General features: G+C 48.9%; 1 protein-coding gene across 1 annotated transcript in view; it reads right to left on the bottom strand.

The window, feature by feature from the left end:
- Positions 1 to 21,840, bottom strand: part of BIRC6 (baculoviral IAP repeat containing 6) — a 1,973,616-nt gene that overhangs the window by 1,181,417 nt on the left and 770,359 nt on the right. The window contains exon 30 of the mRNA XM_085609819.1: positions 1,503 to 1,722. Within this exon, the coding sequence (XP_085465945.1) occupies positions 1,503 to 1,722 (220 nt within the window). The remainder of the gene's footprint in view (positions 1 to 1,502; positions 1,723 to 21,840) is intronic.

Raw genomic sequence — 21,840 nt, 5'->3', positions numbered from 1 at the left:
TGGGGCAATCCATTACCCTTCCTTCCTTCTATCCTCCCCCTCACCCTTCCAAGGAGGAGGACAGACTTCACCGCTTGGACCCTAAGAGGGCGGTGAGCTTCTACCTGGACAGGACAAAGGACTTCAGAGTTGATGACCAGCTCTTCGTGGGCTTTGTTGGCTGCAGGAAAGGTCGAGCGGTGCACAAGCACACCCTTTCCAGGTGGATTGTCTTGTGCATCAAGATATGCTACTCTTTGGCTGGTAAGGAACCTCCAGAGGGTTTGAGAGCTCATTCCACTAGAGCAAAGTCTTCCACTTCTGCTTTGTCTAGGGGTGTTCCTGTGGAGGACATTTGTAGGGCGGCAACTTGGGCCTCCCTCCACACTTTTGCAAAACATTATTGCTTAGACACTGAGGTGAGGAGGGACGGATACTTTGCTCGTTCCGTTCTTCAGGACTTTCTGGTATAGAAATTTGATACTTGTATAGCGCACTACTCACCTGCAAGGGTCTCAAGGCGCTTGTACGAATACCGCTGTGGAACCCATCCTGGCTTTCCCTGTGAGGCGTCCACTCCTGGGCACCCCCAAGGTGGAGGCCAGGCATCCTTAGCGTTGTGGGGGCCGTTGTGGAGATTAAGCAAGCTATTGCCCAGAGTTGCAGAGTGGGACTCCATGATTGGAATAGGCACCGAGGCGAGAATTATCATGTCCGTGGAATTTTGAGCCCAAGACCCGCCGAGACGGGGAATTGAACCCTGGTCGCGGGCTAGACCTCTGCATCAGGGTCTGCCGCTCTAATCATTGAGCCACACTTCTCCATTGGACACCCTCCTCCGGGTGTGGGGACTGCTGTGGAATCTATTCACAAGGTGAGGAATCCACTGGCAGATGTATCCATCAGAAGAACAAGTTACTTACCTTCGGTAACGCTTTTTCTGGTGGATACTGTATCTGCCTGTGGATTCCTCACTGACCCACCCGCCTCCACGTTGTCCATCCTATTTATAGGTCTGTTGTTGGTGTTTCAAAATGTACTTTTATCTCTCAAGGGCATTGTGTTATTTATTTTGCCTTTCTGCTTATTCTCCACACTTTGTGTGTGTTGACCTGCATATTGTGTACTGTGTATACTGTGTATATATATTGCTGTCAGTCCATCTGTGTGCCTCGAAGGCACGGAAAAAAGGGGCGGAACTGACGTCATCACGCCGACGAGTTCTTCTTATGGAGCCGGTGACATCTGCGGAGTCGCGAGCGGAGCCGTGTCTCTGTGACGTCGTCTTCGACCCCATCGGCGTGGACTGCTACAAAAGTTTCCGAATGTTGCTGGCGCAGGGGATATTCACAAGGTGAGGAATCCACAGGCAGATACAGTATCCACCAGAAAAAGCGTTACCGAAGGTAAGTAACTTGTTCGTTAACCTAAAAGATTTCACAGTGAATAAAGTTGAGAAAACATTTGTTGTTGCATCTCAAAAAACACAGGCAAACATTTTCATTACAAATAAGCCTACTCACCTGTCTTGGGGAAATATAAGAAGCTGCTCTGAGTTGTACAGTTCCTGAAGGACATTTGAGAGGAACTGTCCCCACCACCTCTCACCACCACACAGCTGAACTAGCAGAAGACCAGTATGCAATCGAATCTTTGGGGTTCCACTGATACAAAGATGCTTAAATAGTTCTTCACATGCCTGTGCATGAAATGTATTCTGCAGAACCGCTGGAACAGAGTGCCCTGTTTTAAGACAGAAAAAAAGCAACAGCTAATTTAGAATTAAGTCATTTAGCAGTACTCTCAAACAATATGCTAGGCTACCAGCAGATCTTTAGGACTTGTTCGAACCAAGAACAGTAATTTCAAGCATACATTAATTTCAATATTATTGATTCAGTTACCGTCAGACAAGACTCTGCAAAGTTCTTCAAGTTTAAGCTCCCTTTCTTTCACAGTAACGTATACAAATCACTTCTAAACTAAACAGTGAAAGAACGTACTATTAATTTTGCACAACTAAACTCCAAAACAAGAGGCAAAATCAAAACACGCATTGGCACAGCAAATAGGTATCTCCTATGCAAGAGCTAGTGGATTTGGAAATGTGTTTTAGACATGTAAACCAGTCCTTTTAAGATGGCTAAATGTTAGTGGCATGGAGTGGGGTGGGGCAGACCGGAGTGAGGTATAGTGGGGTAGAGTAGATGGGGGTAGAGAAGATAGGGGTAGATTGTTGCAGAGTGGGGTATACTGGAGTAGGATAGCTTGGAGTTAAGTGGGGCTGATTGGAGATGGGTAGACTGGGTGGTCTGTGGTAGGCTGGGGTGGAACAGGGTAGATTGGAGTGGATTGTATAGATTGGGGTGTGGTGGAGCGGAGTACACTGGAGTGGATTGGGATTGGTAGGCACAGATTGGGTATGGTAAAGTGGGGTAGAGATTGGTGTAGATTGGATTGAAGTGGGGTAAATTGAGAACAGTGGAGTGGGTGGATTGAGGCAGACTGGAGTGAGGTAGATTGTATGGACTGGAGCAGGGTAGATTGGAATGGGGTGGGGTACATTGAAGTGGGGTAGTGTGGAGTAGGGTTGACTGGAGTGCAGTAGATTGATGTAAATTGGAATAGGGTAAACTGGACTGGGAACATTTTATTAGGGTGGACTGGGGTGGATTGGAGTGTAGCAGATTGGGTGGAGCGGGTTAGATTGGAGTGGAGTGGGGTAGTTTGGAGTAGAGTGGGGTAGATAGGGATAGAGTGGGGTAGATAGGGATGGAGTGGAGTGAGGTCGAATGGAGTGGGTAGATTGTGATAGATTGGAGTGGGGTAGAGTTGAGTGGGGTACATTGGAGGGAAGTGGGGTGGGTTTGTGTGGGATAGATTGTAGTGGAATGGCGAGTAGAGCAAAAGGAAAACTGGGGTGTAGTCAGGATAGAGAGTGGGGCGGGGTAGACTGGAGTTGGGCAGATTGAGGTAGATTGATCTACAGTGGAGCAGATTAAAGTGGGTGCGGTGGATTGGGGCAGAGTGGAGTGGGGTAGATTAGGTTGAACTGAGTGGGGTAGAATGGAGTGGAGTAGGTAGATTGAGGTGGGGTAGACTGGATCGTAATGGAATGGGCTGAAGTAGAATGGAGTGGAGGCGGGAAGATTGGGGTAGAGTGGAGTGGAGTAGATTGGCTGGATTCGAGTGGGGTAGATCCGGGTAGACTGGAGTGGGGTAGATTGGAGTAGAGTGGGGTAAATTGTGGTAGACTGGACTGGTGTTTATTGCGGTTGATTGGAATGTTATAGATTCAAGTGGGTGCGGTAGATTGGGGCAGAGTGGAATGGGGTAGAATGGGGTAGACTGGAGTGGGGTTGATAGTATAGATTGGAGTAGATTGCAGTGGAGTGGGGTAGACAGAGTAGGGTAGATTGTAATGGGGTAGATTGGAGACGGGTGGAGTGGAGTAGACTGTAGTGAAGTGGAGTGAGATAGACTGGAGTGGACTTGGGTAAGTGGTATGGAGTGGAAAGGCATAGAGTGGAGGGGAATAAAGTGAAGGAGTGCAGAGTAGAGTGGCATGACATGAAGTAGGGTGACGTAGAGTTGAGTGGCAAAGAGTGAAGTGGCGTGTCGTAGAATGGAGTGGAAGGGCATAGAGGGAAGTCGAGTGTTGTAGAGAGGAGTGGTGTAAAGGGGAGAAGTATAGTGTGGAGTATTCATAGTGTGGTAGCAGACTGCCATTACAGACATCCCATTTCCAATTGAAATGATTATTTACATTTGGACAGGCATACAGTTTTACTGTGCAGAAACTATGTCATCACCTAGTGTATTGATGTGTTTTGATCGTATTCAAATATTTGTTAAATGAGACTTCAGTATTACCAAAAAGTGCTTCATTTCTACTTTCCTGATTCTGATATATTCTGAAATATCAGCACAGTTCACTTTTGTGGTGTACTACAATAAATAGAATCATACAGCCTCTCCTCTCATAAGGGTACCCATCAGGATTGTCACATAAATTCTTACTTTGAAGTCAGAGAAAGAAAAGTAAACACCAAGGTCCCATGGAAGAAAGAGCCTGACATTTGACCTCTGTATTTGAATACACAGCAAATGTGATAAGATAAGAAAAAGATGTAAAGGCCTGTTTACAGTAAGCAAGTACTTGGAAGGATACAGTAAACAAGGGATGAGCCACAATAGGGATGAACTCAAACTGGACAGCCCAAAGCAAATCAAGCCAGCAAATAGAGAGCAAGGAATTGTTACTTAGAGACCACAAAGCCAATAGTAAGCAATGGGCGAAATGCATTCCCAGGGAAGCTTTTAGAACGCACACAAAAATTGTTAGCAAACCAGAGAGCAGCGCTGTCTGGTAGGCTTTGGTCTAAAAAGATAATTTCAGATTCATATGGAGGGGGAGGGACACAGATTCAGAATGTCCTATGATGCCATACTAAAGGTAGGAAGCGCTATACAAATGTGAATAAAATAAAAAAGTGGGAGAGTTTTTGAAAGGTGCTGGGGAGATTGGAACTCAAAACTGAATATATCAGATGAGCAATTACTTAGTCTCTTAGAACAACATTCTAGACAAAATGGTTAATCCATGGAATTTCATTGATCTGGAAAAACCTTAAATTCAATCAAGGGCACCAGGATTGTACAGTTGTGAAGAAGAATGTCAATCAATTAATGCAATGAATTTGCTTGTTAAATGTATACTTCTTCCATTAGATCCTCAGTTTGAAAAGTTTCAACACACAGTATCTAGTAGCAACTCAAAACTGAATATATCAGATGAGCAATTACTTAGTCTCTTAGAAAAACATTCTAGACAAAATGGTTAATCCATGGAATTTCATTGATCTGGAAAAACCTTAAATTCAATCAAGGGCACCAGGATTGCACAGTTGTGAAGAAGAATGTCAATCAATTAATGCAATGAATTTGCTTGTTAAATGTATACTTCTTCCATTAGATCCTCAGTTTGAAAAGTCTCAACACACAGTATCTAGTAGCAACTTCAAAAGAAAAAATTGCTTATTTTCGGTAATGAATGATTCCTCACTTCTTCAATAATCCCAGGTACCAGACTGGATTCAGAAACATTTTCTGCATAATCTTAAGCTGCAGTACAACAAACTAAGTTGGAACCTTATTAAAATAAAAAGCACGTTACCATCTTTCAGAATTCGGAGGTGGGTGTGATCAGTGAGGAATCTGCTGGTTGAGAAGAGTTTCCACCAGAAAGATCGCTATCAAAGGTAAGTGACTTTCTTCTGATGGATACTTCTACATACAGATTCCTCACATTTTGAAAATATTGCAAAGACGTCCCCCCCCCTCAGTTGCTGGCTATGAAGAAATAATCGCAAAAGGAAGTCCTGAAGCTTAGAATGTGCAAAACGTGCATCCCTTCTAAATTCGGGGTCCCAGCCATCATTTTGGGAAAAAGTGAAAAGAAGGCCCATGTCGCCACCTTACAAATTTCAGCCATAGGGACAGCCCTAGCAAGAGCAGATGTTGAAGACTTAATTCTGGAAGAAAGAGCATGGACTATCTTGGGCTGCTCATTCTTGGCATGGGTATAACATTTTGATGCACAAGATGGTCCAACATAATGTGCTCTTCTGGACTATCTAACACTTTTTGTTGTCTGTATACTGTAGGAAAGTGAGTTTCTGTTGCAGTAACCCCCCCCCCCTTTTTGCCAGACTACTGATGCACTTTTTCTTGGTGTGCCCTGGGTCCCTGCCAATCAGGTTCTCAGGGCCTGTGTTCTTTCCCCAAAACTAACCCAAGTGGCATCTCTGGCCACAGGTCAGCCCCTGGTAAATGGTATCACAGGTACCCAGTGCATTGTGACCAAAGAAGACCGCCAACGGCTGCAGCACTTATTGTGCACCCTTAAAGGCCCTGTATTCATTCATTCTCTCCCTCTCCCAGCGGTGCATGAGCCCTGTACCCCTACAGTGTCTAAGCCAATTCTTAGGCATTGTAAGTGCAGTGCTGCCATTAAGAGTAAATGGTGCTGGGAGCTTGTCAATACGAACGCCACACCACCATAATGGTAACACTTAAAACTGAGAAGTTAGGTATCAAACTTCTCAGCACATTAAACCCACACTGATGTCAGAGTGGGATTTAATGAAAAATGCACACAAAGGGCATCTCAGAGATGCCCCCTGAAAAACAACAAGCCTCTGGTGGGTTCCCTGAATGGTACACACCAGCCTGCCACCATGAGACATGTTTCTGGACCCCTAGGGTAGGAGCCTACGCTCCGTGAGCCCAGAAACAAAGCCTTTCCTGGGCGGAGGTGTTCACACCTCCCCCAGGCCAGGAAAAGCCATCTGTGGCAGGGGAGCTTCAAAGGCCTGGCAGCCACTGTAATGCGACCCCCAGCCTCTCCTGCTATCAGGAGCAGGCCCCCTTCCTGTCTCCCCTCCATTTCGGCAGGAAGACGGGCGGGAAACACTAGCCTGCCCAGGAGGTGTGCCCACCTCTGCCAACTCCACCCCTCAGGTGGGGGAGGCGAGGTGAAGCCCACTCTCCAGTGCTCGCCATCTTGCAGATGGCAGGCACTCCCCAATCAGGACTAGGGATTGTGCTCATTTCCCCACGTGGGGTGAACACGCCAAGGGTGTAGTCACCCTAAGGTCAGTAGCCCATTGGCTACTGACCTCAAGACCCCTAAAACGCCCCCTAAATACACTATTTAGGGGGCAGCCCTGAACCAAGAAGGTAAATCCAGCCTACCTACAAGAATAAAATTAGAAGGAGGACAAAGAGCCGTGCACAGCTAACAAGAGTACTACACCCACTGACTTGGCCCCAGCCCTACAGGCCTGTCTCCCCTCGAACCTGCTCCTGCGAAATCCTGGCGTGTCCAGCAGCCAGCAACCTCACAAATCCGGGAGGACCTGCCTGCCTTCACTTCCTAGACTGTTTCTCCCGTGAACACTGGACGTGTTTAAACTGCAGCTTCTGGTGCCAGCCAGAGACCACAAATCCAGCCCACTCTGCACCCGCCGAACCCAGCCCGAGCTCAAATGGAAAAACACCACGAGCAGGTCCCACCCGGAGATCCTGGCACGAGATCCGGTGACCCCTGACCTGCCTCAAGCCTCCAGACGGCGCCTGCAGCCTCAATCCAGAGGACCCCCTACTGCGACCAGAGCGGGTAAGAAAATCAGACGTCAGAAGGCACCCCTGCACCAGACACCCCACAGCCTTGTGAGCCCAAACCAACGGTCCTAACCAACCCACGACATCCCAACTTACCCCGCGAAGTGGTGGATCTCCATTCGAAACAACAGGGAACCTGACCTCAAAACAGCACCCTACACACGGCCGCCCTAGTGCCGCAGAGGGTGCTCCTTTGGTGCTACTTTGGTCCCCAACTTGCCCTGAGCTTAACCCTAGGAGCTTTGCTCCCATAACCCATGGCCTGCTTGCCAGCAGCCACTAACCGGAGGCCCCCTATCCCCCATTGGATAACACTGGGCCTCAACACTCTGCACCCAGCTGCCTTAGTGCCGCTGAGGATGCAACAACAGTGCATCACTGACCCTGGGAGACCCCTGAGTCTAACCCCAGGACCTTAACTCCCACAGTCGATTACTTACCTGTGAACCGTTAACCTGTTTTCCTTCCCCAGGATAACATTGACACTTTTTATCCAAAAAGTTTTTAAGTGTGGAGTTTTGAAACCTAAAAATATTCTTTAAAAATCGCACAAATAACCAAAACGTGTTTACTCACCTGTTCGCAGGAAATGTTCCAGTGCTGAATCTAGGCATCCAGCACTGAGTTTGAAAAGTAACTTACCTGCAATTTACTGAAAAAGCCTATTCATTCCAATGTACTGTATTTGCTAAGTGTTGCACACAACTGCTCCCCTGTAAATCAAACAAAGTACAATTTCTATTGCATTTTCAAACTGTCCTATATCCAGTAACTTATTACTAAAACGTATTTAATGCTTACCTGTACCAGGCCTGCTTGGTTCTAAAAATAAACAACAGCATATTTTTATACAACAACAATTGGCCTAGAGTTCAGTTCTTGAGTGTGTAAATTCATTTGCTGACTGAGTGGGTACATCAAATGCTTAACACTGTCCTCTGATACGGCCTTACTGCTCGACCAGGCTACCACTATTAGAGAGTAAGGTTCTATGTAACTTTAACCTCTGCCTACCTCTGGGGACACTTGGACTCTATACACACTATACCTCATTTTGGTGTACTATATATAGAGGCAGTTTTTTACATTGGTGGATCAGCGGTGGGATACACAACTTGCATTTGTTGGACTACTTAATTACCACCTGATCACACGACAGAACTCTAAACTTGCCTTTAGAATTCTGAATTTTTCAAATTGGCATTTTTACCAAACTACTAAAAGTCTTGTTAGGGCCTTGCTTAAGTCCCTCTAGAATTTTTGAAAATAAAACATCACTTTAGCTAAGGGTAGAGGGGTTAGAACTTTTTGTTAGATTGTTCTAAAGGACCCTACTAGTGTAAATAACCCCGACATACAGGACATGGTTGAGGAGCTCGAACTCACCCCTTATCTTCACTTGTCTTTCAAGGAGATAAGGTCCTTATGTAAAATTAAAAATATACCAACGGCAAGCATCCAACCAAACAAGGCCTCCAGGAGCTCCTGTCGGAGTATGCAAAGGCCCACCCATCAGAAAATCGTGATGACCAATCAGATGAGGATGATAGGGCTGGTGACCCACCTCGAATAATCCCTAGGCAGGAAAGGGTCCCCATACCTCAAGAATCAACCCTTGGAGACCTAGAGGCCACACAGGTGGGTCAGGTTCCAGTGAGGCCATTGAGGACAGCCTCAATGAGGAGGATAGCCTTTCAGCAAGGCTGGACAAAAGATTGGATCTAGAGTCCAGACTCATGGCTGTAGAAAAAGAAAGAAAGGAGATGGGGTGGCAGCAATCAAAATAATGATAGAGAGGAATCTTAAGATCCTAAAATCCCCAAAGGGATTGTCCCCAAATATGAGGAGGGTAATGATATCACCAAGTGGTTCACAGCTTTTGAGAGGGCTTGTGAAGCTAGAAGGGTGAAGAAGACTTTCTGGGGGGTACACACTTGGGAACTGTTCTCTGGTAACTGCAGAGACAGACGCCTGACCCTTGCTGGGGCAGATGCTGGGTCCTATGACGAGCACTCTGATGGAGGGATTTGGACTCACAACTGAGGAGTACAGAATTAGACTCAGGGGGGGTCACAAAACCCAAAATCAATCCTGGATTGATTTTGTAGACTACTCAGTAAAAACACTAGGTGGCTAGTTAACTGGAAACAATGTGCATGACTTTAATGGAATTTACAAGCTGTTTATGAAGGCCTGTGGCTGTAGTGCCCCTAGCAATAGCTGGGTCCCTTAGATGGAGAAAGGTGGTAGTCAGTAAAGACCTCCCCCTTGATTGTCTCCTGGGGAATGACCACTCAGAGGTTGGTCTGAGCCAAAGAGAGGTACTGGTCCAATACCAGACATCACCCAAGAAACCTGGGGGGGTCAACCTGCAGTTAGTGCAGCTAAGCCCCAAAAGAAAAAGAAGAAACAGGATAGGTAAGGTGGGCAACTGTTAGCCACAGTTCCAGTGGGCCAGGGAGATTCTATCCCAGTAAAGGAGAACTCCAAAAGTGGCACTGGCAAAGTCCCCCCTAGCCAACAAAAAGATCTGACTAGTCAGGCAACTGTCCTGCCTGAGTTGGTGGCTCCTCAGCTGGCAGAACAGAGGGTGGAGGAAGGGTGTTCACTACCAAGTGTAGTGACCCCCCCACCCTAAAACAGCAGACAGCCAGCCAGAACCCAAAGAAGCCTGTAAGATAGCCTCTTCACTTACCAGTCAGGAGCAAAAGGTGGGGTTCTGGGCACTGACAGCTGTCAGCAGCCTCTGCTGGGTGTTAGCCTTCATGGCAGCACTGTCCTTGGCATGTTGGCCTAGCCCCCTGCCAAATAGCAACAAACCGCAATTCCACTCGCGGAGAAAAGGGGTGCCTAACGAGTGCCGCCTGTGAAGTTACAGCGCGCAGAACTGATGACATTGCGCATTCTCTTCGTGGCAAATAGATCTAACCAAGGCTCTTCCCACTGCTGAAAGAGACTTTGCGCCACGTCCGAGTGGAGACGACATTTTCGATCCATCATACACCTGCGACTGAGTTTGTCCGCCCCGGCATTCAGAGAACCTGCCAGGTGTTGACCCACCAGGAAAATGCCCTGATGTTCCAGCCATGTCCAAAGACGCAGAGCCTCCTGACAGAGTCCACAACCCCACCCCACCCTGGTTGCTGCAGTACCACACGGCGGTGGTGTTGTCTGCGAATGCCTGCACTACTCTCCCCTTGACAGACGGAAGGAATGCTTTCAGTGCAAGTCGGATCGCCGGAAGCTCCAGAAGGCTGATATGGAGCCGGGACTCTGCCGGAGACCAGAGTCCTCTGATATCCGCCTCGCCCACGTGGCCGCCCAATCCCAGAAGGGACGCGTCCGTCACCACTGTGTGTTCCGGTTGGGGAAGGGAGAGGGATCTGCCATTGACCCAATCGCGACTCGTGAGGCACCACTTCAATTGTTGTGTAGTGCCCTCCGAGATCTAGACATGATCAAACAGGTTGCCCTGATGTTGTGCCCACTGGAACTTCAGGTCCCAATGAAGAGCCCGAAATATGCCATCTAGCATGATCCACCAACAGGATGCAGGTGGCCATTAGGCCCAGTAGCCGGAAGGTCATCCTGACAAAAACCCGGGATGAAGGCTGAAAGATCGGAATCATAGCCTGAATATCCCGGACTCACTGCTCGGGAGGATAAACCAGAAACTGCGCCGAATCCAGAACCACTCTGATGAGGAGGAACTTCTGAGAGGGAATCAGGTGCGATTTGGGCACGTTGATGGAGACCCCAAGCAAATGCAGGAGGTCGGCCGTAGTCTGGAGGTGGGTGACAACTGCCTGGGGCGAGCCCGCCTTCAACAACCAGTCGTCGAGATAGGGGAAGATTGGACCCCTGATCTGCGCAGATTAGCTGCAACCAGCACCATCACTTTTGTGAACACCCGAGGGGCGCTGGTATGGCCAAATGGGAGCACGGGGAACTGAAAATACTCGTGGCCTACCGTGAACCGCAGGTAACGCCGGTGGGCCGGCAGGACGGGAATATGAAAGTAAGCGTCCTGAAAGGCCAACGCTACCATCCAATCTTGCGGGTCTAGGGCAGACAAGACCTGAGCAAGTGTTAGCATCTTGAACTTCTCCTTCCGGAGGAAGCGATTGACGTTCCGAAGGTCTAAGATAGGACGCAAACCCTTGTCCTTCTTGGGGACCAGAAAGTAGTGGGAATAACAACCACAACCTACTTCTGTCCCAGGAACGCGCTCGATGGCCCCCTTGGCCAAGAGGGCCGTGACTTCCTGCTGAAGAAGCGCAAGATGGTCCCCCGACATGCGGTGGTATTGAGGTGGCATGGCTGGAGGGAAAGTCTCGAAGGGGAGGGAGTAGCCCCTTCGGACAATTTGCAGCACCCACTTGTCCGAAGTGATGTTGCGCCAGTGGGGGAGATGATGGCATATTCTGCCGCTCACTGGCGTTTGATGGGCCTGAAAGGTCGGACTAGGAAGGCTTTGCAGTGGATGCTGCAGGGGTGGAGGTGGACTGACCCGCCCGCTGGCCCCCTGAACCGCCTCGACGGTTCCCACGTCTGCAGCCGCGCTGTTGTTGCTGCGCCGGCCTGTGGCCCTGCGAATGTAGGGGGGCACCCCTTCCATGGCAACGAAAGGAGCGAAAGGCAGAAGGCGGAGGAGGCCGAGTGGCCGACAGGCCCAAGGACTTGGCCGTAGCCCGTGATTCCTTAAAGCGCTCCAACGCACTGAATGCCATCAAAGGGCATGTCCATCAGAGTGTTCTGGATGTCCCCCGAGAAGCCAGTTGTTCCCAGACAGGCGTGGCGCCTAAGCACCACTGTCGTGAAAAACGCCCATCCAGCGAGTCGGCAGTGTCACAACGGATGGTGAACTTAGCTGCGTCTCTCCCAGCAGCAATAGCTTGGGCGAGTACAGTCTGGGCCTCCTCCGGACAGCTAGGCAGCACCTGCACAACGTGTCCCACACAGAGTGGAAATAATGGCCCAAGAGGCATGAAGTGTTCACCGAACGCAGCCCTAAGTAGACAGATGAAAACAGCTTCTTGCCAAGCTGCTCCAACTTCTTGGATTCCCTATCCGAAGGTGCAGAAGGGAACGCGCTCTGGGACGTAGAGGCTTGGACAACCAAGCTCTCAGGAGTGGGGTGTTGGGAGAGGAAGAGGGAATCGGCCGGAGCTGGCAATGGCATAGGGCCATGTTCCTGTCCACAGGAGCCCCTGTGTTAGGCCTGGACCAGGTGCCCAAAAGAACATCAGACAGTGCTTCATTAAAGGGAAGCAAGGGCTCCGAAGAGGTCGCCGCCAGCTGGAGCACTTCTGTTAGGAGGTTAGTCCTGACGGCCACTGTAGGGAGTTAGAGGCGGAGGGCCTCGGCCGCCCTACACACCACCACTGCAGAACTGCCGCCCTCCTCCTTGGCCACAGTAGGAGGAGACAGCATGCCAAGGTCAAGTGAGGTGTCAAGACCACTTGGCATCTCCCAAATCCTCTGCCCAGTCCGAGTCATAAGCACAGTCTTGTGCGAGAGGGTCCTCAGACCCCTCACAGTCCTCCCCTTCCTACGAAGTCTGTGGAACTGGCTGAAAATACGGACATAGGGAATAAATGGCCCCATCGGCGTCGGAATCAGCGCCAAGCGGCGTCGATCTGGCACCGTATCCAGTTCAGGGCTGGCTCCCGAGGAGCGGGCGACATCAAGATGGTGCCGGTGGAGGAGTTATAAGGTCAACCGGCGTCGACAGGGGTCTGATCCCGGATCCCAGGGGGTCCTGCGGCCCGGAGCCGCCGGCGATGGAAAGACAGGACCCCCAGTCGAGCCCGCGGGGCCTGTAGGTGCACCGGAGGGGCTAGACGGCCCAAAGAGTTGGACCATGGCAGCAAGAAATTCTAGCACCTGGGCAGGCGTCGCCGACAGACCCGGGAAGTGCGGGTAGACCGGCAGCGAGGTCGCAGGCTCTGCCGGAGCCGCGGGTGTGGCACCCCCACACCCTCAGCCGCGATGGGAAGTCGAGGAGCAACAACGCTTCTTCGACTTCTTTTTGGAATGCTTCAACTTACCTGACCCCGAGTGCGAAGTCTTAGATCCAGAAGAATGATGGCGACGGCTCCTCAACTGGTCCCTCGACCTTCCACGGGACCGGGACCTTGAGCGGTGCGGAGCCGACTGCCGAACTTCCAGCAACTTTCGGGACCGCTCCCTCAAAGCCTTCTGCGCCATGGCCCGGCAGTCAGGGCACGACTTGGAGTCGTAGTCGCGCCCCAGGCAGTAGAGACCTGCGCAGTGTGGATCCGTCACCGACATCATTCGGTGACAGTCCCCACAGTTCTTAAACCCGGGCATTCCTCGGAGGAAAAAAAAAAAGAGACAAAAGGCCTCAAAAAGTAAGTCAAAAAATGACTGAGGGTACTAGCTCTTCCCGGATCTGAGCTTACTGGCGTGGAAAAAGAAAGAACTGACGTCAGCGCGCGTGGGTGTGTCTAAGTAGCTCCAGCGACGACATCCCGGCGCCAACGACGCCAGCGAAGCCACACGACGACACCTACAGACGCGCAGGCGTACTGCTGACAAAAACTTTCCGGATCCAGTCTGACGCCTGGGGGTAATTCTAAGGTAAGGAATCCATCACTGTGTTTCTTTTAGATGTATTATATATAGAGACAGTTTCTTACATATAGTCAACAAAGTGTTGGTTGTCAGACCTGATCCTCCTCGTATGGTCGATTAAATTACTGACTATCCTGAGACGGACCAGCTGAAGTAATGCCTCCTATTTAGTCGGGTGGGGTGGGGGGAAAACAGCTAGGAATGGTAATGGATTGCCTGAGATGGAAAGGGGGTAACAAAGGCATTAAAGTTGCTTTAGACTTCAAGAACAGTTTGTCTAGATAGAAGCACATGAAAGGTGGGAACACACGCAGTGCTTGTAACTCAATGACACATACCGCCAAAGTAATGGACTCAAGATGGACAGGTTACTTACCTTCGATAACACCTTATCTGGTACAGACATGATCTAGCCACACATTCCCTACATTTTAATTTCCCAGGAGGCAAACTGGATCCGGGAGACTTTTCTTCAAGCAATATCCTTGCGCGCCGGAAGGGGGAAATCAGTCGGCTCAACCCGACATAGTCTGCATCCTCTCCGCCATTGTGACCTCTGTCTCCTATACAGGTGCCACCTCAGCGCTCTTAAGTCAGTTACTTTTCATGACTTTCCACACCAGAAGCACGGAGCCATTTAGTGCACTGACATTGGTGCGTTTCTGAGCTAGAGCCCTGAAAGGGGGGTCAGCCCTGACCCTAGAAATCTGTCTGCAGTGTGGGGAGGATGGGTCAGTCGGTAAGGAATCTCTGGCTAGATCAGGACTCTACCAGATAAGGCGTTACTGTAGGAAAGTAACCTGTCCATCTGACAGACATCTAGCCGCAGATTCCTTGCCTTTGAATAGATTCCCAAGCAATAACATCCCCGCAGGGGCTGTGGACAATTTTAGACCATGAACTCCTGCAGGACAGAGCAGCCAAAAAGGCCATCCCTTTGGACTACACTGTCCAGGCAGTAGCGCTTGGTGGACGAGTGCAGGGACGCCCAAATTGCTGCCTGGCAGATGTCGAGTACTGGAGCTCCACGTGGCAATACCATGGTAGCAGTCATAGCTCTGGTGGAATGAGCCCTTAAGCCTTCAGGAGGCTGCTTTTTGGCCAGAGCGTAGTAAATATTGATGCAGAGGATGACCCATCGTGAGATAGTCCTCCTCTGCACCGCACGAAGGAAGGTGTTGAGAATAGGTCTAGAATAGGACGAAGGCCTCTGTCCTTTTGGGCACCAGAAAGTAGTAGGAATAACAACCACGTGCTGCTTCTGGCACCCACTCAAAAGCCCCTTTGGCGAAAAGATCTTGCATATCCTGCAGCAAAACTGACCGATGGTCCTCAATCAGTCGCTGGGGACAGACGGACAGAGGAAGGTGCGGTGGAGACGAGATAATGGGCAAGGCATATGCCTTGTGAATAATCAGCAGGATCCACCTATTTGATGTAATGGCTTGCTAATCCGGAGAGAATCATTGGAAGCTGCCTCACACCGGGTGACTGTGCTCCCGTAAGGGCAGGTTAAAAGGATTTAGCAGGTGGGGCCGCATGGCAGGCAGTGGGCTGGATGGCCCATTTACCTTGGCTGTGGTGTGCACCACAGACTTCGCAGCAAAACTGCAGGGTTTCCAGCTGAGGCTGCACAGGATGGCAGTAAGGGATATCTCAACCAAATCCGTGAAAGGAGCAGTAAGCAAGGCAGGCTAGATATGTCCAGAGAGCATGCAGTAGCTCAGCAGTCCTTGAAGCACTCTAAAGCAGAATCTGCATTCTTCCCAACGAGGAGAGTCCAGTCGAGGGGCATCTCCATAAGCAAGGACTGGAGAATGCCAGAGAACTTTTTCTGATGGATACATCTGCCTGTGGATTCCTCACCTTATGAATATCCCCTGCGCCAGCATTCCGCGGAACTTTTTCCTAGCTCTCCACGCTGACGAGGTCGTCACAATCCTATGGCTCGGCACGACGTCACTGGAGCAATAAGACGACCACGTCGGCGTGATGATGTCAGATCCCTTTTTTCTGCGCTGTCGATGTTAAAGTTTTTTCTGGGACTCTCCATACTTTCGACTGGATACTTTGTTATTTCGATTGTATCTTTCTCTCTTTTGACATGTCTGCCCCGAAGAAGTCTGGCTTTAAGCCCTGTAAGGAATGCGGAGGAAATATGTCTAATACTGACCCGCATGAAGACTATCTTTGGTGTTTGTCGTCTGACCACGAAGTCGGGGGCTGTTCTTCCTGCAGGAAGATGAACCCGAAGGCGCGGGATGCCAAGCTGTATATGACAAAGGCAAGGAAAGAAAAAAGGGGTCGAAAAAGGTCGAAGTCCAAGTCATGAACTTCGCATGACTCCAAGAGAAAGCATAAGAAGAAGAGACATGCTTCCTGGCGCAGGTCGTCGAAGGCTGTGGAGTCAAGGTCGCCGTCTTCAACTCCTTGACGTTGAGTTAAGGACATTATCTCTCCTTCTCCTTCAGTGTCTCATCAGGCGACTCCGGAGCAGTCATCGACGCCGAGATTCTCACCAACTTCAGAGGGGGGTGTCGAATACGGTTGATGCGGAGGTTCCTTCAGCTCCTGCGGATCCGCCTGCGGCTCCAGCTGCTCCGTTTCCAGAGGTGCCTCGTTTGTATCTCTAACCGGCTCAACATCCACAGTTTCCGGCGCCGGGTTCAGATCCATCGTGTTTTCTGAATGCAATGTAGGGCGTGTTCGCCAGGGCCTCATACCTCTCTGGTGCACCTTCGGGTCCTATGGGTCCTTTGGCATTCAATTTGGGTGTGCCTCAACAGTACCCACAGGCCCCCTTTGTGCCCTTCATGCCAGCGACGTCGTCCTGGCATTTTCCAGCTCCGAGGATGTCGACGCCGTATGGGCAATCCCCGGCTCCATCCAGTGAAGCTTCTCTGATTCGATCGGCGCCGGTTACTACAATAATCCTTCTTCGATGCCGCTCCCAGACCCGTCAACGCCGAGTGTAGCGCCGCCGACGCCGCAGCCGCAGCCGAAGATGCGCTCTAGGAGAGAGGCGCAGAGGTTGTTGGAGGAGTAGCAGTACCAGGCAGATGAGCGGGAGGAAGGAGAAGTGTTTGACACACAGGATGTGTTTGAGGACTTTTGTGAGGCAAGTGGACTTGACGTTTCTCCGGAGTGGGGCTTTGTTTCTCAGAAGGCTTCCCCCTCAAAGGAGGTTGCTCCGTACCATTATGTGATTAGGAAGGCTGCAGATCATTTGGATTTGCAGCTCCCTATGGCTAAGTATAACCCTAATCTTCTTACGAAGGGTCCTTTCTCCGTCCTCGGTGGTTGAACCACTCTTACCCTTTAACGATGCTCTGACTGAGCGAATACTTGATGTTTGGCGCAACCCTCTTTCTGCTCCTGCGGTTTCAAAGTTAGTGTCCAGAAGATATAGGCCTGCTCCTGGAGATCCAGTGTTCCTTTCATCTCACCCTTCTCCTGAGAGCTTGGTGGTACAGGCTTCTTGTTCGGAGCAGTCTACAGGGGCTTTTCCGCAAGCTCCTGCCGACAGCGATTCCAAGAAGCTGAAACAGTCTGCGAAAAATGTCTTTTCTTCAGCTAGCATGGCACTGAAATCTACCAACGCAACTTGTCTCTTTGGTAGATATATTCATGCCTTAAAGGACTCTGCCAACAGCTTCTTCCTAAGTTATCTGAGGAAGACAGGGGAAATCTGAGCGAGGTGTTGGCGGACTCTCAGGCCGCTGCTCGCCAAGTCATCCAGTCTGGCTTGGACACGGCGGATTCTGTTGCCAGGGTGATGGGTTTGTCCATTGCAACAAGAAGACATGAGTGGTTGAGGTCTTCTGGGTTCTCTCCCGATGTGCAGGCTCCTCTTCTTGATCTGCCTTTTGATGGGTCTAGACTTTTTGGAGAGAAGGTGGATTCTGCCGTGCAAAGATGTAAGGACAGTAAGGCCACGGCTAAATCTTTGGGTCGGCAATCACAGTCGAGAGGTTATAGTTATAAAATATACAGAGGCTTCAGGAAGTCTTCCGTTTGATGTTTCAAACAGCCTCAGCAGCAACAAAACCCCTTGAATAAGTCCTTTAGGGGTAAAGGCAGAGGTCACCATTGTGGAACCGGGTGTCATCCTTCCTCCTCCTCCTCCTCCTCCTCCTTCTCCTCTACCTCCCCTGCCCCTCCTGGTAATGCGGGAAAGCAGCCCTAGATCCGCCATCCTGGATCATGTAGGTCCTGTGGGAGGTCGGCTTACCCATTTTCTATGGGATTGGAAATTGATCACATCGGACCTTTGGGTTCTAGATCTCGTAGAAAATGGGTACGCCCTTCCCTTCAGGGAATTCCCTCCTCCTTACCCTCCTTGCCAAGGGTTTTGCACGGAGGATCATTTATTTCTCCTTCAAAAGGAGGTTAATGCCCTGTTACAAAAAGGTGCGATAGAGGTGGTTCCGGAACAGGAAAGGGGTCAGAGATGCTACTCCCGGTATTTTCTGATTCCCAAAAAGGAAGGCAGGTTATGTCCGATCCTGGATCTCAGAATTTTGAATCTTTATCTCAAGCAGGAGAGATTCAAGATGCTTACCCTAGCGCAGGTTCTTCAGGTGCTGCAGCAAGAGGACTGGATGGTGTCCATCGACTTACAGGATGCGTATTTTCACATACCAATCCTGAAGTCGCACAGGAAGTATCTCCGATTTACGGTTGGTTCGCAACACTACCAGTTTGCGGTTCTTCCGTTTGGTTTTACTACTGCACATCGAGTCTTCACCAAGGTGATGGCAGTGGTGGCTGCCCATCTCAGGAGGTCGGGGATTCCGGTTTTACCCTACCTGGACGACTGGCTTCTGAAGGCAGAGACGCCAGAGATGGTGCTTCATCATCTGTAGGTAACAGCTCGGCTGTTGTACAATTTGGGTTTTTCGATAAATGTACCCAAGTCTCACCTAGTGCCCTCTCAGCGCAACCTGTTCATGGGGCGGTACTGGATACCACAGTGTGTCAACTTTTTCCTCCTCCGCAAAGGATTCTCGACATTCAGGAAATGATTCCCTTGTTTAACAATGGAGCGGTTGTTTCGGTTCTGAAGGTCCTTCGCATGCTCGGTCTATTTGCTTCCTGCATTCTGTTGGTCAACCATGCACACTGGCACATGAGGGCGCTCCAGTGGTGCCTCCGCAGGCAGTGGTATCAGTGTAGGAAGGTGGATATCTGACTATGGTTACCCCCAAATTTTTGCCTAGTGTCTAGCTGGTTTTTTGACTTAGTTGGCCTCAGATCCTGCCATTCAGGGTCTCAGGCTGTCTGCTCTCCCTTTAAAATGGACTCCATGTACCCTAGGTACATACCCAATTGGTAAGGATCACTTTATTGGACCCTGTACAGTGTACCCTAGGTACCCAGGGCATAGGTGTACCCTAGGCCTCCCAGGGGCTGCAGCATGTATTATGTCACCCCTGGTCTGGCCTTCCAATCAGACACAACTGGCTGATCACTCAGCTGGGGCAAGGTCGTGTAATCACCCCTTGCTTAGATATAGTATACCTATATCTACCCTTATATATAGACACATGTGTACCTATCAGCCACTCCTATGGCCGGCCTTCACAATCCTGGAGGTAGAGTGCTTGGTAACATGTGAGATGGTGCTCTAGCATGAGCTGAGCCTGTCTGCAGCTTTTGGAACCATGTCCTTATAGCTGTTCTATGATATAGCCTACCATATACTCTTTAGGGTGGACGGGGCATATTTTTGAACCCCCCGGGGTACCATGAATACTATTGGGATATAACAGATTGGATTAATGAGATGGGGATCGAACACCATTACCGGGATTGAGGATTTGTGAAGAGATGTATTATGAGGGTTGTAGGTAGGAGGGATTACATCAGGGTTGATTGAGTGGTAATAATAGGCTAAGCTCAGGAGGTGTGGCAACTCGAGAATAGTTAAATCAGGTGAAAAAGATGGCGTGCATTACAACGCTGCCATTCAGAGGGAAACGTGGTGAAGAGTGAGAAAACGAAAATGCAGTTGCAGAGGTATGACACGGAGTGTAGGCTTGTTTGGGGGAGATCAGAGGGAATGTGTAAGCAGAGAAAATAGTAGAATAACGATGAAGCAGTGGGGTAGTTATGTAAAGTGAAGGTGGGTTTAAAACGTGCGGTAAAAAGGGTAGCTTAATGAGTTCTTCATGTTTAATCATGGCAGTATCGTAGCTACTGTTTTAGAGGGTAAGCGCCATTTATGGGTTGATTTGATATACAGCACAGTGTTGGCATGTTATGTATAGAGGTTTGAAACTAAATTGTAACAGCCACGTTCTTTTATTTCTTAGTGAACCCCTGAGGAAGGGCATCTGTTAAGCCCGAAATGCATTGGGAAATATATTCACTAGCAATTGAGGATGATTTACGTCTTTTGGCGTGCCTGGAAAAAGGCATGGATGTGCATATCCACGGCATGAGAAGCTTTTATATAAAAAGAACGTAAATGCTAATCACGTGTGGAAAGATCAAAGGAAATAAAATGAAATGAAATTAAAAGCTTTGGAGTACATGGATTAATTTTGGATTAAGCGGTAAAGAAATGGTAAAAGTCATTCATCATGTGACATTCAGCTGTGCACCTGGATCTGGAGTGCAGTTCCGCTCCATTTTGAACATTGTTTATATTCATGTGATAAGAGGGCAGATCACGTTATCCAGTGAGCACGCATACAGACTTAAATTGGAAATATTGGTTTAAGATGAGGAAAAGCATTAAAATGGTGTGCACGGCATTCTTCTACAGTATTCAAAGACTGCTCTACCTGCAAGTAGCACCCAACGGATATTACGAACAATTGACTTCAATGGACTTGAGAACGCACGTGAAAAGCACGTCCAAAATAGAAAAAGAAAGTTCTGTGTATATTGTTTGGTTTTAACGAGTTTTTTGACATTACTATCGTCGTCATGTTTATAGGAGTTTAGATGCTGTAATGTATAATACAAAACCCATAATGAATATTTTAGACAAATGGAGACATCAATGTTATGGTGCAATTGAGAATATCTTTAGGGTGGACGGGGCATATTTTTGAACCCCCCGGGGTACCATGAATACAATTGGGATATAACAGATTGGATTAATGAGATGGGGATCGAACACCATTACCGGGATTGAGGATTTGTGAAGAGATGTATTATGAGGGTTGTAGGTAGGAGGGATTACATCAGGGTTGATTGAGTGGTAATAATAGGCTAAGCTCAGGAGGTGTGGCAACTCGAGAATAGTTAAATCAGGTGAAAAAGATGGCGTGCATTACAACGCTGCCATTCAGAGGGAAACGTGGTGAAGAGTGAGAAAACGAAAATGCAGTTGCAGAGGTATGACACGGAGTGTAGGCTTGTTTGGGGGAGATCAGAGGGAATGTGTAAGCAGAGAAAATAGTAGAATAACGATGAAGCAGTGGGGTAGTTATGTAAAGTGAAGGTGGGTTTAAAACGTGCGGTAAAAAGGGTAGCTTAATGAGTTCTTCATGTTTAATCATGGCAGTATCGTAGCTACTGTTTTAGAGGGTAAGCGCCATTTATGGGTTGATTTGATATACAGCACAGTGTTGGCATGTTATGTATAGAGGTTTGAAACTAAATTGTAACAGCCACGTTCTTTTATTTCTTAGTGAACCCCTGAGGAAGGGCATCTGTTAAGCCCGAAATGCATTGGGAAATATATTCACTAGCAATTGAGGATGATTTACGTCTTTTGGCGTGCCTGGAAAAAGGCATGGATGTGCATATCCACGGCATGAGAAGCTTTTATATAAAAAGAACGTAAATGCTAATCACGTGTGGAAAGATCAAAGGAAATAAAATGAAATGAAATTAAAAGCTTTGGAGTACATGGATTAATTTTGGATTAAGCGGTAAAGAAATGGTAAAAGTCATTCATCATGTGACATTCAGCTGTGCACCTGGATCTGGAGTGCAGTTCCGCTCCATTTTGAACATTGTTTATATTCATGTGATAAGAGGGCAGATCACGTTATCCAGTGAGCACGCATACAGACTTAAATTGGAAATATTGGTTTAAGATGAGGAAAAGCATTAAAATGGTGT

Source organism: Triturus cristatus, chromosome 6 (genome assembly GCF_964204655.1).
Source record: "Triturus cristatus chromosome 6, aTriCri1.1, whole genome shotgun sequence".
Taxonomy (NCBI): Eukaryota; Metazoa; Chordata; class Amphibia; order Caudata; family Salamandridae; genus Triturus; species Triturus cristatus.
The sequence above is the reverse complement of the archived record's forward strand: the minus strand, read 5'-3'. Positions and strand labels throughout refer to the sequence as shown.